Source organism: Apium graveolens, chromosome 2 (assembly GCF_009905375.1).
Source record: "Apium graveolens cultivar Ventura chromosome 2, ASM990537v1, whole genome shotgun sequence".
Classification (NCBI taxonomy): Eukaryota; Viridiplantae; Streptophyta; class Magnoliopsida; order Apiales; family Apiaceae; genus Apium; species Apium graveolens.
Genome location: NC_133648.1, coordinates 246,080,913 through 246,098,789, shown reverse-complemented (window position 1 = coordinate 246,098,789; position 17,877 = coordinate 246,080,913). Strand labels below are relative to the sequence as shown.

General features: G+C 32.9%; 1 protein-coding gene across 16 annotated transcripts; it reads left to right on the top strand.

Annotated features, from left to right (window-relative positions):
- Window positions 1-5,225: 5,225 nt before the first annotated feature.
- Window positions 5,226-14,426, top strand: LOC141708280 (protein DEFECTIVE IN MERISTEM SILENCING 3-like). 16 transcript variants are annotated; one of them, XM_074511818.1, is made up of 10 exons: window positions 5,226-5,600; window positions 5,766-5,824; window positions 7,945-7,995; window positions 9,432-9,556; window positions 9,740-9,854; window positions 10,478-10,697; window positions 11,160-11,351; window positions 11,437-11,757; window positions 13,399-13,627; window positions 14,130-14,426. In XM_074511818.1, exons 4-10 carry the CDS (start codon window positions 9,506-9,508, stop codon window positions 14,175-14,177), a joined length of 1,176 nt encoding a protein of 391 aa, XP_074367919.1. In that variant the 5' UTR covers window positions 5,226-5,600; window positions 5,766-5,824; window positions 7,945-7,995; window positions 9,432-9,505; the 3' UTR covers window positions 14,178-14,426. The 16 variants fall into 16 exon arrangements, with proteins under 16 accessions (XP_074367919.1, XP_074367922.1, XP_074367918.1 ...); XM_074511821.1 differs by having other exon boundaries at window positions 9,420-9,556; XM_074511817.1 differs by having other exon boundaries at window positions 7,841-7,995.
- The last annotated feature ends 3,451 nt before the right edge of the window (window positions 14,427-17,877 follow it).

Here is a 17,877-nt window from a genome sequence, read left to right as displayed (position 1 = left end):
ACATGGTTTTAAGATATCTTCTCAACTCATTAATATCATCAGTATGAAAAGCATAAGTAGTCTGAGGTACCTTTGTTTCAGCAGCTTCAGAACTGCTCTCAGCACTTTTTTTATCAGCATTTGCCATCAAAGCATAGTTCTCCTCACTTTCAGAGTCTGAGGTATCTGTCCAGCTTTTCTTCTTTGTGACAAGAGCCTTGCCTTTGTCACCCTTCACTTTCTTGCAATCAGGAGATATGTGGCCTTTCTCGCCACAGTTATAGCATTTGACATTGGTATAATCTCCTTTATCAGACTTTCCTCCTCTGCCCTCAGATCTTCTAAAATTCTTCTTGTCAGAACTTGTGCCTTTCCTGGAAAACTTCTTTCCCTTCCTGAACTTCCTGTATGCAATCTTTGTGATCCCTTTCACCATAAGAGCACACAGCTTCATCATCTCCTCATCAGCATCAGTCTCAGGCAAGCTTTCAGAATCTGAGTCATCATTACTTTCAGAACTTGATGACTCAGTATCAGACTTTGTGAAAAGAGCTTTACCCTTGTCTTTCCTTGAGGTAGTTGCCTTAGGGGATTCTTCTTCAGCCTTAAGAGCAACTGTCCTTGACTTTCCTCCTTTCCTCTTGCTTCTTTGTTCCATTTCAAGTTCACGAGTCTTGAGCATTCCATAAATTTTATATAGAGTTGTTTCATCAAGATTATAGTTGTCTCTTATTGTTGTTGCCTTCAAATCCCAGCATTCAGGAAGAGCTAACATGAATTTAAGGTTTGAATCTTCAAGATCATACTCCTTATCAACCAATGACAAATCATTCAAGAGTTTGACAAATCTATCATATAAATCAGTCAATGACTCATTAGCCTTTGAGTCAAAGTGTTCATATTCTTGAGTGAGTATTGTCTTCCTGTTCTTCTTAATTGTATCAGTTCCCTGGCACCTTGTTTCCAGAGCATCCCATATCTCCTTAGCAGTCTTGCAGTTAATTACCCTGTTTGACATTACATTATCAATGGCACTATGCAGTAAGTGTCGTACCTTAGCATCCTTAGCAATTGATGCGATATCTTCAGCAGTATAATCACTCTTCTCCTTTGGTACAGTCTTTGTTACTTCACCTGCAACTACAACAGCGAGCTTGGTTGGTTTATGAGGCCCTTCCTTGATTCTATCAAGATATTCTGGATCTGTTGCTTCCAGGAACATGATCATCCTCACCTTCCATATGGGATATTCAGATGGTCTCAGTATGGGAACTCTGATGGTCTCATACCGACTTTGAATTTGTGTCTTTGGTGGTTCTTCAGTTTTGGTAGGCTTAGTTGGAGTTTCTGTGTCAGACATGATTGTGTTTGGATCTTAAACTGTATGTGCGTTAACAGATCGGCTCTGATACCACTTGTTAGGTCACACACACTGTAGAGGGGGTGAATACAATGTAAAGTACAATCAAATCGAACTTTAATATCTCAAGTAACAGAAAACAAACTTTATTGAAACAATAAACTCTGTTACAGTATAGAACTGTTACCTCTCAGTGATGAACAAATATCACGAGAGCTGCTAGGGTTATAATGAATAATCTTCTCGAATATGATAACACTTTTAGTGTAAACCCTATGTCTGTGTTTATATACTACACAGTTACAAGATAATCGCTAATTGATATGGAATATAATTCTGCTTCCTAAAATATATCAATCAGATATCTTTTCTTCCAAGTATTCTATTCTTCATAGAATTCCTTCTTCATGCATATCTCTTCTTATGTTTATCTTGATCTTCTTTCCTTTAATCAGCTATTGTCCTTATCTGAACGTCCTTCAGCGCTTAAGTTCTGATATCCATCTTCTGATGATTATCTCCTGATAATATAAGTACTGATATCCTTAAGTCCTGACTTCCAGTAATTACTGATTTATCATGTTTAAGTAAGATCTGAAAACTAAACATAAATCATATTAGCCATGACATTATCAAATATATCTAACATGAGGCATATTGGAAGAATAATCCACACCACCCATATATGCAGTGGATAAATATGATGTAGAGTATCTCAGTCTTGAAAAAGTGTTAATGATATAAGGGATTTGAGAAATCCTTCCTAAATTTAATGTTCTTGAGGAAGCATCAGAATATCAAGAACTAATAAAATGGGCTAAGGATGATCGATCGAGTGTAAGAGTAACTCTTCCATTGTCATCTTGGTGAACTTGGTGTATTTGTGTGTTTGGTTCTAATCTTTCTGGTAATATAGGGCGAGCTACCCCTTCTAAAATCCATTCAGTGGTAAGGGAAATGTCATGCCGTTTTATGGATCGAGGAATAACTAGGTTAGACCCTAAAAGGTCAGTTTGAAGAAGGATGGTTTCTTCTTTGACGAAAGCATTTTTATGCCTATCGTCACCCTATGGACATTATTGATTTGTAATGAATTCGAAAGATTAAAGCAACTAAAATTGATCCTTCTAACATTTTATAATTGTGAGTTTTAATTTGGAGTGTCATGCTATGTATAACATTTATGTCTTTAAGCGAAATAGATAAACCTGGATAGCAACTAAAAGAGATGGGTCCATTACATAGACTTGATTTTATGAAACTTAACAGAGTCATTGAACTCAAGGAATCTAGCATCTCTTAAAATAGCTAATATTGAGATGTCTAATCCTTCTTTGGTTAAAGGCTTAATTCCTGTTTGGACTAGACCTATAGGGATATAATTGTATGATTTTGCTAGTTTTTCTAGGGAACTTTTGGTGAGAAGGTGAATTGTTTCAAACGATTTTGATAGGTGTATGTCCCTTTCTTCAATTTTGATGAAAGAACTTGAACTATACCATTTTGTATCGTAAACTTGACTTTTTGGGATGTCCTAACGCTCTATTGTTTTTTGGAGATTTTCGACGTTGATTTCCTCATTATGTGTACTATTTCTTGAGTATGACGTACTGGTGGAAGAGTTTGAAAAGGATGTAGTTCTGTAGAATACAAAATTTATGATCTAGGCTCAAAAAAGACGTAGGCTAAACTTTTTGTTTACAATCCTAGAGTAAATGAGTTTACTGTCTCCTATGAACTTAGGACTGATAATCTAGGTAAAACAATTAGACAAGACTTAGCTACAAAAGTTGTAGGCAACAATATTTACAACTCTTTTATGGCTCCGATATTTTGTAAAAAAAAATTAAATGTTTTTTTTAAATAAAATACCCGTTTTGAGAACCCGATATTCGGATATATATCGAGTTGCAGAAAACATATTATAATTTTGAAACAAATAAAATAAGGACAGATGACTGGTTAACGTATTCCATTTTCAAACACTAAATTTGAGATAATATTTTTGGCATCATCTCTCAAAATTTAGTTTCTTGTGGTAATTTGGCCATGACCCCGCCTCTCGAATAAAGGCCCTGGATGTCATTATTTGATATTAAATGACCCTCAATATCACTTTTGAAAAATGTGGTCCCAATTATCACTCCAAAACGAGGATGAGGTTCTGTTTTTGTTATTAAACAAAAACGTTAATGCGTCTGCCGTTTTGTTTCTTTTTATTTTTATTTTTTTAACCTCTAAAACATGATTTCAATTCATGTTTTTGTTGTAAAAACATGAGTTCATGTTTCGTTTTCAAACAAGAACGTTGTTTCTGTTTACGTTTTTAGTGTTTTTTAATTTATTTATTTTTAGATAATGTTATATCTTCAAGCTCAAAACTTTATTTCAAGAGATATTTTATTCGTATTTTATTTATATTTATAATTATTTTAATATTTTTAAAATCTAAATTAAGAACTCGTAAACCCTAAAATATTAAAACGTGGTCCCTAATTTAACAATTTTTAACATTTTAGGGTTCACCAATCCCCTTTTTGGTTTTAGAAATATTAAAAAATAAATTAATAAAACGTGTACCGATTTAGGGTTTAGGGCCCTAAACCCTAGGAACCGAAACATAATTATTAACTGTTTTTAATATTTTAGGATTTATCAATTCTCAATTTGGATTTTAAAAATATTAAAATATTTATAGATATCAATAAAATATGAACAAAACAATTCTTGAAATAACGTGTTAAGCTAAAAAAATATAACATTGTCTATTACTTTTGGCAAAAAAAATAAAAAAAAATAAAAAAATAATGCAAAACAGAACTTGAAATCAAGTTTTCCAACAAAACCATTTTCTCAACATGCATTTTAGCACTAAAAAAACAGTGAAAAACGCTGCCCGAATGTACGTTTTACATGTAAAAAAAATGAAAAATGAAATGCGAAATCGCGTTTTTGATTTATATAAAAACGGATCCCAAGACCCCGTTTTGAAGTGACATTTGGGACATCTTTCCTAAAGTGATATTGATTGCCATTTTCCCCAAAAAGTGACATCTGGGTCAGCCGTAGGGATGACAATCGGGTCGGATCGGATCGGATATTGCAAAATCCATATCCAAACCCGAAAATTTTATCCATACCCGAACCCGATCCGAACCCGAAAAATACCCGAAAATGAATACCCGAACCCGATCCATCGGATTTCGGATCAGATTCGGGTATACCCGAAACCCGAAATTTTTTGAATTGGATATTCATACCCGAAACCCGAACTCGAATCTGAAATCTAAAAAATTGTATACTTATTGATATTGCAAGTGTTTGGGATCGAACACGCGACTTGTAGAGAAAGATTTTTAACGTGTCATCTTCAACCACTACACCACATCATTAATTGTGTTATTATTTATATGTTAACCTTATAAACCTTATCACCCGTTTAAATGATTGAATAATTATATTTAATTAAACTTTATAATTAGTTATTTTTTAACATAAATATAAAAATATATGTTCTAAAAATTATATAATAATATGTATAATGTATATTATTAATATATATATATATATATTATAATATTATAATGTGTAATATATAAAATTCTAATATTATATATATATAATTAATATATATATATATATAATAATTCGAATTTTTTCGGATCGGGTTTCGGATCGGTATACCTAATATCCAAATTCAAATCCAAAAATTTTCGGGTTTAAAAATTAAATCCATATCCAAATCCAACAGATCGGGTTCGGTAAATTCAAAATTTCGGGTTTCAGATCGGATATCCGTCGGATCGAATTATTTTGCCATTCTAGTCGGCCGTGCCTCTCTCTCTTTTTAATTTCCCAATTTAATCTATTTCATGAATAATTTTAGTTGAAAGTCCCCAAAATATGAACAATGGCTGCTGCGCTTAGAGCAAAATCATCAAGAACAACATCATATTTCACTCCAGTTGAGATTCTTTATACTCGACCACATACACACTGTCCGTACAGCCAATTTTCAAACTAAACGGGATGATTATCATAGTCCTGTTTCAGTTAAAGACAATTAGGGCTATGCTAATTTTAAGTTTATGCAGAGTTTTAATATGAGGATTAATATTTCCAGTGCTTATGATGATCCTGGTGATCGGATTGTGGTTAGGCCTGGTGTCAAATTGTGCAAGTGCCTGATAAAGATGGTGGCAGTTCCGGTGGTTCGAGTGGCGGGTTTGGGGGAAAGGATGAGTCTTTACTCTAATGGAAGGCAAGCAAGCAACAGCTGCGCGCTAGTCCTTTCTGTATGCGAAAATTAATCCTATTTATATGATTGATGTTACCTTTGTTATTGTTGCAAAAAGAACTAGGAGAAATCAGATTAGGTTAATGGATTAGTTTATCATCGACACTCAAGTAATTTGCATGGTTGCAGGCACTAGCTGCTGCGATTTATAACCACTATAAGAGAATATCCAGTGACTCGATGGACAAGTATGTAGCTTTCCACCTTCTCTAGTTTATTTTCTTTTTAAAATTTTTGTATGTGTTGTGCTTCAGTTTCGTCTTGGATTATATTACTGGTAAAAATTGTCAAACTGCTGCTTGGTTAGATCGGAGTACGTTGCTTTGATGAGGCTTTTCCTTTATTTTACTTGCATATGAATATTCTTCTCTTTTTATGATTTTATTTCAAAGCTCAATATCACTCAAAAGATGCTCGACAATTACCTTTGAAGTATGCCGTTGAATAATAGAAATTCCCATCCACCCTTTAATTGGGTGAGAATTAATAAAACATGAGTATCACGTTGTTGTAGTGTGAAACATATCAATTATTACGTCCTTGTAACATCGGACCTCTATCCTCTTAACAAAAAATCTAACAATTTACTTAAGTAACTCTCTTTTGTATATAAATAGATGTATATATGTACAAGAAAAGGTGTGTAAGTTGTGTAATAATGTGCACACTATAGGCATACCGTTGACATATTCAAATATTTATTTATGAAGTGTGTTCGATGGATACGTTAATTAGTCATGTGTATTCGTTAATTTTGTATTTGTTGTGGAAATAGAAGTCTCATTTCGCGAAAACTGTTTTAAGTTATATATTATTAGATATTAGCTTTCTAAAAATAAAAAATTTGTTCCACTCGTTTCGGTCACCGAATAAAATTAATCAATATAAAAATTGAATGTAATAAATATTGATATTTATATAAATTTTATAGCAGAGCCTCGATAAATGAATGTTCGATTAATAAGTAATCTTATCAAATTCATAACTTTTTTAGTCCCGACAAGGGCAAATAGGCTCAACGAATAATCTCGGGGGAAATTTCTTTCCATTTTTTGACTTTTCCAAGTGCTGCCATTACGTGTTTATCACTTATGGTCGCTACCCTTGTATGTTAAGTTTTTATATATATCATACCATTCTGTTACCCGAACATTAGTCAAATGTTAAAATAAGTAGAAGTAAAAAAAGTAATGATATTTGTTGAAAAAGTTAATAGAACAATGGTATTTTGAAGAAAATTCTTTTGAATACTTTCCGAAATTCCAACTATATTTCGTTCACGTATTAACGATTTTTTTTTTGTATAGGCCCTACGTAAATATAAATGAATAGTTACTATATTTCAAAAAATATATTTATATTTATATAATACATGAAAATATTTGATCTGATAGGTAGTTTTTATACATATTAATAAGCCATATCCTCTTGAAAACTGCTTCTAAAGTTGTTTGTTTTTCCCTCCACCCACCAAAATGCACCCGATCCTTAATTTTGTGTAATGAATGCGCAACTTCTGGAATTTTATATACACAATAGTCGAGTACATGGTATTGTCTCAAAAACTTACTATCACTATCCATTCCATGCATGCTTGTATTGCTGATATAGAATATAAATAAAATAAATGTAATTTAACATTCCAATAAATTGTTACCATGGTAAATTGTAGGTACATCATAAAGTTGTTTACATATGTAGGGATAAAAAACCCTTAAGAAAAAGAAATAAAATGAAATCCGAATTAAAAACAATGTATGTTTTAATTTAAAGTAGTTTTGCAATGTTTTATGCAATATTTTATGTGCACAACATATATGCTCTTTAAGGTCTCCAATGAAATAGTGGTCTCTTCAAATAACTTAACTCTTTAAGTGTATATATATTTTAGATATGAACTTTTTTTTGTAGCTTGAACTCTTATAAGAATATGTATCATCACATTGATCTTTGACCAAACACTAACTTGTATATAATTATCATAAAAATAAAGTTTAAACAAACATGAAGCTCTATGAAATTAATAAATAAATCTTAAATTAAATCTCATATTATGTTTAAGCTCTACTCATATTTTGAAATATGTAAAATATTATTAATTGAAAGAAAATTAAATTTGCGATACAAGTAAAAGAAAGTACATCTTAAATATATTTTCTTAGAAATATATATGTTTATTATTTTAATTGGGCTTTTATTTATAGAGTTTAGATTAGCCGGAAGCCCACAGTCTAAGCCCATACACTGTTAATCCCCTACATTATAAGTAGTGCTTTGGAGTACTTTCACAAAAGGGTTTTATATTCAGAGAAACAACTGGGCAGCATAAATTGGACTACGGCGTCGCCCTCTCGACGAGGTATCCACCATATGATCTCATTTACCCTTTTCTCGCACCCATTTTGTAAAAATTACTTGTTTTAGACTATCTTTTATATCTGCAGTCATATAATTGATTGCTAAATTTCAAAGATGCTTGTTTCATATACATTTATGCTAATTAGATTTAGTTTTAAAGAATTTGTATTTGGCATGTCATTCTTTCTCATTTTACATTTAGAACTATCTTTGAGTTTTCGAGTTTTGTCATTATTATTATTGAGTTTGTACAAGTGATTTCTTGGTTGTATATATATCTGTTTTTGCCTCTTTGGTATATACATGTGTAGTTTATCTTCAATTGAAGTGGGTTTATGGAATTGAGAGAATTAGTATCGTACTCGATAACTTGGTCTTCATTTGATGTTTCGTAGATTTATATGGTATGAAATCTAGTAATCGAAAAGAGCCAAATATCAAATCACTCTTGTGTATGGCAAATGAAGTATATGGAAATGTGTAGTATGATTTGATGTTAAATCATGTTTTAATATCTTCTTTCGCCTGACTAGATTTTTACCCCATTTGGCCTTGGCCACCACCCCTAGATCTAAAGTAAGGCTTGTTTGTGAGAAAAATGGAAGATAAATTCAGAAACTTGTTAGAACATTGGACCAATTACCATTGTGACAATGAATTAATTAATGAGCCAGCTGCAGTGAGATTAAATAAAACTGAATGAAGTGGAAGAAGCTCAAGGAAATTTTGAAAGAGGAGTTTGTAACATAATGGTGATAACATCCCACATCATCGATTAGTTAGTCAAGTGTAAACTCCTTATAAACAGATTTCTATAGTTGTTGTTCACCAAATTAGCTAGCAAATATGAAATCTAATTGACTTCTGTATTTTGATTTACAAAGCACAAAGTTAAATTTTCTTGTTTTAATCTTAGATAAAGACCAATAACTTGGGATGGGAGAATCATTTGATTTTTACACAATGCACTATTGGCCACTGACCAGAACGTATCTGGTATCCATAGAAGATTTAACACTTAGCTTAGAAAATTTAGTAATAACTCAAATTCATCTATTGTACCTGGTAGCATCTTTCCTGTCAATTCGTATATGTTAATTTCATTGTTTATTTAATTCAAAATTATCTACATGACAATGACATGTATGATGTCTAAAAAATATTTTCACACTCGTTCTTTTGGGATTCTCCTTTAAGTGTTGGACCAATTATCATTTTTTTGTTTTTTTTGCTTACATTTAACAGATGCTTACAGTTTGTAGTACTAATGCCAATAGGATACAGTTTTGACCACTATACATTGCATCGAATTTGGGCTTGCTACCCTTCCAACATTCATTCATAACTTGGCACAACATGCAGAGCTGTGTAACAGATGTTTATGTAATTGATGATATGTAGAAGCATTTGTGATATTCTTTTCAGTTTTCCATTCAGGTAAAGGTGTTACCGGTCTGAAATTCATTGCCAGAAAGGTCTCTCTGTGTATAGTCGCTACTCCAAAGTCTGAAATGGAACCACCACCTTCACAGGCAGAAGCAGGTGCCGGTAGTACAAAGGTTGTCGTGGATAGCAAAGATGCATATATTATGTTCTTGAATATTGTTATAATGTAAAAATGTCTTTTCAATAACAAGATCTGAGTCGATCCTTCTTTAAAATTTTGTTATATATGCATTACCAGCTGTAACTCGTTTCCAAAATTATTTATTTAATCTTGTGATGTTTGTATCTTATTATTGCAGAACTATCAGGAAGAGCTCCAGAAGTTAGGTCTGAAAATTGAGCAACATGTAGACCACATGCGGTTTTTGACAACTCAGGAAAACATACTAAAAGAATCCATTCTAGACATCGAAGGTATGCAGTATCAGTGTTGGAACAAAATATTATATACTCTCAAAGTAGCATTTTATCTTCATATATCTTTATCATTAGTTTTTTTTTAAATGATTTATTACCAGCTAGCGAGCTGAGGTCATATGAAATCCATCATGATTTTAATATTTAAGTATCTAGATGTCGCTGGTTCTGTGTTTTCAATAGTCACTCTTCTGATTTTTTTATATGACACCTCTCATCTAATATCTTAACGACAATTAAACTTTCTGCAAATATTCTAAGCATCACTTCTTCACTTAGTGCTGTCTAATTTACAGCTAAAGGCAATTGTTATCACTTCATGACGTATACTTATTGTTTTAAACATCATTTCTTGACTTTCTCGGCAACTCCAAGAACTCTAGGCTTCAAGTAGGTATTATGGGCCCTGTGATTCACCTTGGGAATTTCATTTTTTTCATACTCTAAAGATGTAAGACCTTGATATTGAAAATTTGGAGGCAGAAGGGGATTCAATTTGACATTTTATTTTGGTTTCAAGTTTACCTTAAAATATAGTAGATTTTTTACTCTGCAGGAACAACATTTTTATCAATTCATCGTCTCATGTTCAGCATATTTTCGTTTCATGTATCGGTCAGGTACTATTCGTAAGTATCACACATTGACCAAATCTGTGACTGATAAAGTGGACATTGACAAAGGAACATCTAAATATTTAAATCAGGGGAAATCTTCTGCCGGACTAATATGCCAGCTAAAAGCTCATCCTGAAATTCAGGTCTCTGATAGTCCAGTACTGAAGGATATACTTGGCATTGTTGCAACACTTGGCAAAGTAGATTATGGAAACCTTGGCAGGTCAGTGTTATGTTTATTGTTCATTTTCAGAAATTCAGCTTGTATAGTCGTAGACTCGCAGTGTTTTGAAAAGGTTGTGCCTTCTGAGATGATTCTACCTCTCCTATCTATATGATTCAAAGCACATTAAAGATACACAAAAATAATGAAATAAATGTCGTATGAAACATGAAAAGTTTATTGCATATCACCTCAATATTTTTATTTAAGATGATGTCAATGGCTCATCTCCCAGTTATAATTACATCGGATCAGCAATAGGTTGTAATTTTGTAATCGAATTTTTGATGTTGGCAGTGGTATATTTTGATTATTTTCATTAGTCACGGTAGTTGTTGTTCGGCAAATAAAAAAAGTTGTGCTGCTACAAGTATTCTATGTTTTCCCAAAACAAAATTGTTTTGATTGATCTGTTGATATTACTATAATATTATGTGATGAATTATACTATTATTGAGCTAGGCTTCTTGCTGAGTACTTGGGGAAAGAGGCCATGATGGCACTTGTTTGCAAGACCTTTGATGGGGTTAAAGCTTTGGAGTCTTATGATGAGGAGGGCATCATAGATAGAAATTCTGGTCTTCATGGGATTAGAGCTTCTGTTGGGCGTTCTTTAGAAGGGCGATTTCGTGTCATATGTCTCAATGGTTTAATGTATGTTACAATATGTCTGAAGTTGTTACCCGTCACCAGGTTTTCCTTCTCAAGCTTATAATCTCTCCCCTTGTTATGCATGCAGACCATATGTTGGCGAGTTTGTAGAAGATGACCCTCAAAGGAGGCTTAATCTTTCAAATCCAAAATTGCCAAGTGGAGAAATCCCACATGGCTTCGTTGGATATGCTGTGAATCTTGTCCATATTGATAACCAGTACTTGTTCTGTGTCACGTCGTCCGGCCATGGTCTTAGAGAGACTCTTTTCTATAATTTATTTTCGCACCTGCAAGTTTACCGAACCGAGGAAGACATGCAGCAGGCCCTACCCTGCATAAACAATGGAGCTGTATCTTTGGATGGTGGAATGATGAGGAGTCCTGGTGTTTTTGACTTTGGCACTAGGTAAGAACTTAATTTCGGCAATCTCTATATCTTGGGTTTATGTTGCAAAATCTCGATTGATAATCTCCTTTTAGCGGCATATACATTGCGGACTTTGATTATATGTTTACATTTGCAGAGTCAGGATTGAAACTATTCTCTTAGCAGCATATATATCATGACAACTTTAATATACCTTTCACATTTTTTCTTCTTGCTAAATATTCATTTTCTAGGATTGTGTTTTATGATTTGTGAAGTATTCTTTGATTAATGAAGAGTACAGGAAGTGGTAGTTTGTACATGTATACATTTCTTTTACTGTTACTATATGACTTGAGTGAATGTTAGGGAAGGTTTTTGATGCCTTAGAAGTGAGGTCGTCAAATCTGTAGGTCCTTATAAGGGTATATATATATAAAAACACTAGTCTATATCCTGTATGATGCACGCTTTATTTTTTAAAATATTTTTTGATTTATATCTGTTTTTATCATAGAGACCTGTTTAAATTAGGATAGGAATGTTTAGTCTAAATTAAAATAGTTTTTTTTATAAAATAATTAGTCCTGTTAAAATAGAATTTTAAAAGTAGTAGCTAGATATGGGTTAAAATTTTGAAGTAGTTAAATGTGTTTAATGAGTTCTAATGTTGAAATCAGAATTGTTAAATAGAGATGTAATAGAATAGTTAATTTTGTTTTAGTTAGAATAGGTTTTCAAAATAATTAGTTATGTTAAAATAGGATTTTAAAATCATTAGGCCCGTAGACCGGCATAAATACCAAATGTAGATAGGCAGACATCACTTTTAATGTTGTATAAATTAAATATACAATTACCGACCAACTACCAAATTTTTTATGTTTTGGTTTTCATAATATAGCACAGGTTATAGTAGGTCCTGAATATGGTTTCATATCAATGCAATATGATACTAATTATGTCATCACTCGTTAGCAGGCCCAACAGTCGACCTGAACTAATAGACATAGATTTTTCCTCGTAGAATGTCATGGTTTCCTTGTTTTTAGTGTTTTAATAGATGCTTTTGGTGTTTTCGGTATTATAAGTGCTGAAATGAGAGATTAACTAGTATAGAAGAAGATAACAGAGATCGGAGAGATATTAGAGAGAACGAGAGAGGGGGGGGGACACATAATGAGAAGTACAGGACACTAACAAGTAATTATAGACCTTGACTGATATGTAAGTAACTCTAATGAAAAGACAGAATTACCCTTTCTATGCTATTTAGTACACACTACACAGCAATACTATCAGAGTAAAACATGACCATCCTAACACAGTACGTAGTAATAGAGTACTAATTCTGAAGGATCAACCATACTAACACAGTAAGTAGTAAAACAGTACAGTACTAATTCTGACATAGGATTGACCATACTAACACAGTAAGTAGTAATATAGTACTTATTCCGACATAGGATTGATCATACTAACATAGTAAGTAGTAATAGTAATACAGTACTAGTTCTGACATAGGATCACATTTATTTATCCTTTAATTAATTCATAATATATATGTCTTATTTGTATTGCTAATGTTGACTATATAACTGCTAAATGTACAGTTATTTTATATTCAATTATTATCTTTACATGGCGTCAGCCTTATTTTTCAAACTTTCATGATTTAAGGGAAGAAGTACAGGTGAAGTTCCCAACGATCTCTGGAAAATCGAGTTTACCTGAGCATGAATTCGAGATTGAAAACGTTTTAAAGAGCAAAAAGTGGAATCGGGAAAGATTGCTCGATGAAATGCGTGTGGAGCAATCATTATTGGACCAGGCCAAGTTCAAGTTGGAAATCAAGAAGAACGAGTTTGTTCGCTTCTTGGCAGAGAGTTCACAGAATGCTCCTGCTCAGGTATTTTTTTGATTTAATTTTGTTCATTAATTATTTACGGGATAGTTGATTCTTTACTGCATAACACTAATCATTAGCTCTCAAGAATTTTCAAAAATATATTTTGGATTGATTTCTTTGCACATATTTACAGCATTATAAATTATACCTACCACTACCGGTCATGTCAGTATTGATTACATAGAGCTCGAGTAACGATTGTTGTTAGATAGTTAAGAAGGCTGTAGGTAGATCTACATGTGTTTTCCCTTCATGAATATGCGGCAAAATGGCTTTTCTAGTTTAGATGATTTTCTTTATCTATATGCTTTCCTCTTGCCCCAACCAATATGTTGTGTTTGTTCATGGGGAGTCCCAAACAAGCAATTTTGGTTGTTCATGAAAAGTAGTAGGACGCTATGTTTTACACATGAATATGTGGTACATACCACACCTACAGTATCAAGAAATTAATGAGATACATATTCAACATCTAAGTTATGTTTCTGTTTTTAATGTGCAGCCTTCGCAGCAGAGTTCAGCTGGTCTAGAGAGATTGAGCCCCAGATGAAACAGCTTCTCGAATCATTATCATGTGGGTCATCTATGATTATTGTCTATAGATGGAGGTCGACTTCTTAAGTGGTGAAAGTGGTCATCATTTTCAAGTGCTGGTTCAGTTGTATAATAGTAGATGTTTTCTGAAGTACCAAGTGATTTGCAACTTGTTATGTTATTTACAGATTATGCTAGTAGCAATTATGCTGGTGGTTTCTGTGATAAAAAATGTTTCATTTAAAGATAGAAATACTGTTTCATATATGGGAGTTTGAATTTTAAAACTAATGTCTAATGCATTTGTATACTTTTGAGGTGAAACAGTGGCAGTGTAAATGGTTTATGCGATAATATTGTTTTTACTGCCAATTTTCAAACCAGTTCAAGAACTGAAGTGGATGATTTTATAAGTTGTACTAGTTATCATTGGCTTGTTTCAATAGAAGACCATTATGTTCATAAGGATTATGATAATTTTGAGTATATTAAGGGTTTTAATAGGAGGATTAATGTTTCTAGTGCTTATGGTGACCCTCCTGAGATTTGGCAGCCTTCAGATGATGGGATTGTAGATAGGCCTAGTGTGAAATTTGTGCAAGTGCCGATCAAGATGGTAAGGGTTATAGTTCGAGTGGAGGGTTTGGGGGAAAGGATGAGTCTTGGGTAGGATCTTATATGTGTAATACTTCTGTGACTCCAGAAGAGATTTGTATAGGGCTTGATAAATTTGTTATTGTGCAGGGAAGATCCAAAAATTTTAGTAGCTTAAATTTAGTTGCTATTGTTGTTATCATCTCTATGTTATTAATTCCTTATTTGCTAAAAGAATGCACATTTTTATAATAATCAACTACTGTGAGATTACACCCCTGATGGATGGAAGCAAACAACAGTTGCGCCACAAGCGCTTCCTTTAAAGAAATATCAATCGTACTGATTAATCCTAGTTAAGTTGGTATGAAGTTCTATGTAATTGCTGTTGCTTTTGTTATTACTGCAACAAAAAATATAAAGAAGAAATCAGATCAAGTCAAGAATTAGTTTATCATGCAATTACATTTGTGTTGCCATGAACATTCAAGTAATTTCCATGGTTGCAGGTACTAGTTGTTGCAGTTTATAACAACTATTAGAGATATCTAGTGACACTCTGGGTATGTAGCTTTGCACCTTCTTCTCCAGTTTATTTTCTTTCAGATATTTTTATTTTGGTAATTGTTGTGCTTTATTTTTCATTTTGTATTATATTTCAAGCAATAACTGTCAAAATGGTAATTGGTAAGATTGGAGTACGTTGTTTTGAACAAGGCTTTCTCTTTCTTTGTGATATTATTTGGAAGCTGAATATCACTCGAAACACAATCTGAATATCCATTCGACTTGTTTAGTCATCGAATTATGATTAATCAATTTAAAAATTGAATTGGCTAAAATTATAATTCTTATATAAATAAATAATATATATTCTCCTCCTAATAAAATAATTAATATAAGCTCACAGTGGTAAGCCTATACATTGTTAATCCCGTTCATTGTAAGCAGCCCCATTAATTTTTTTTTACATAAATGGGGGTAATATGTTTGAGATTTTGTCTAATGTGTAGTTACACCCAAAGTAAGTGCTAAACCTATTCATATTCCCAAAGGGCGGTGATATATTTACCTGTACAGTCTCCATTATCATGTATAATAACTTTAGTTTTATTGTGTTATTTATGTATCAAGTAAGTTTGTGTTATTGCAATCGGTCTACCCATCATTCTTTGTGTTTGTAATCTTTCCTAGATGGTATGTCGCTGTTGTAATTGTCATGTTTCATTTCTTTAAATGCACTTAATATATTTTTGTTTTTTATGATTTTCGAGTGCAATTCTGACTTTTAAAATTTTAATTTTTCATTAGATGAGAAAATGCAAGAGTGGGTGGAAATTATTCTTGAGGGGAAGACTCCTAAAAAAGTTTCTTGCCATGTATGTTCCTTTGTTCGAGGATTTAAAATCCCCCTAGTATTCAGTTCTCATTCAACGTAGGTATTTTCAAATTGCCTTGTCAGAAATGTTATTAGTTGGAACTTTTGCCTGTTCGAATATTGACAAATGAGATGCGTGATGAGAATTTTTGTATTTTGGAGTTTGGACCATTCTGCTGACCATTAAGAGTTGCATGCTATTGCATTTGTTAAGTATATGTTGAAACTTTATTTTTCAATATTATGTATATTTTTCGATGGGATACCAAGGTAATAATTCTACTACCCAGTGTCCCAGTATATCAATCCTCTAGGATTAAAATATTAAGAGTGTAAGATTCTCTTTGTCCCTGTAACAGAGTTTGTATCCTCTAGGATTAAAATATTGTCATTTGAACAGACTGCAGATGTATGCATTGCCAACCTTCCTTGCCTATCCTGATCTTTTAATATAGTTTTTTTTTTTGTTTTTACCTATTTGTATCGTATTCCATACTTCGCCTACGATGTTAAGAAGTAGGGAGGGCAGTAGTTCTCCTGTCTCAGGCCTCCGAGTGGTTTAAAATTTATCTGTAAGCGAGCCATTGATTAAGATCGAACTTTTGAAACTGCTAAAAATCCTTGTAACCACATGATCCATTTTAATTCAGGTAGTATAGCTGTAGGTCAGTCAAGGGGGGACAATCGCTCGATTTTGTAAAAGGCATTCTCAATGTCCATTTGAGGATGATACCAGCGTTTTATTTGTTATGTTGAAGGCTGCTGATGATTTCTGAATTTGATTAATATAGTTCTGAAAATGTCTTCCCTCTGATGAAACCAGTCTCTTATTCAAAGATCAGACTATCCATAATCCTATTAGACAGGATATTTAGTAGGAGTTCAATTGTTCAATTGATAAGTTAATAGGCCTAAAATAGGGATATAATTTCCATAACCGAATTATTCCTCCTTTTGACAACAATGTGATGTAACATTCTAATACTCACCCCTGCCAAAACAGAGGTCCATAAATCTTTGGTTTGTGCCTCGGCGAGCTGAATTATTGGTCATAGAGTTTGTATTGTTTCTTGAATCTGTGGAATATATTCAAGGCTGTTGTTTAGTATCTAATTTCCATAACCGATTTATTCATCCTTTTGAGGACAACTTGATGAAACATTTTGATACTCCCCCCCACCCCTCCTTCCTCAAACAGAGATCCATATATCTATATGGTTTTTGGTCATGGAGTTTGTATTGTTTTTTGAAACTGTGGATTATATTTAAGGCTGTTGTCTAGTTTATTAGTCTCTGCAAGGTTTGCTTTTGCCTGCTAGATTTGGATCTGGATGTCTATGTTCTCAAATACATTAATATTCCAGTCTTTAATAGTCTGTCTGGCTATCTTAGAAGTTATGTTATGAACTCTGAAGTCTACGAGATACCAATACAGGCCTAGTGCAGAAAGGGCAAGTGAATATGGAAGATGGCTCCTCACTCGATATGCAGTATTGTATACCTACATGCCAACGTAATGGAAATAGAGTTTTCCGATATACTAGCGGAATCTTGTAACCGTTCAAACAATGACTGAAAGAAAAGCACCAGTTGACTAATAACGTTTTATGGTGAACCAATATCATGTAATGCATGTATCGCTGTGCACTTTAAAGATTAACTAGGCTATACTAGAATCTCACCTTCTCAATGTTTTTTTGAATGGCATACTTGCAGGAACACTGGAAAATTTCAGTTATATCTG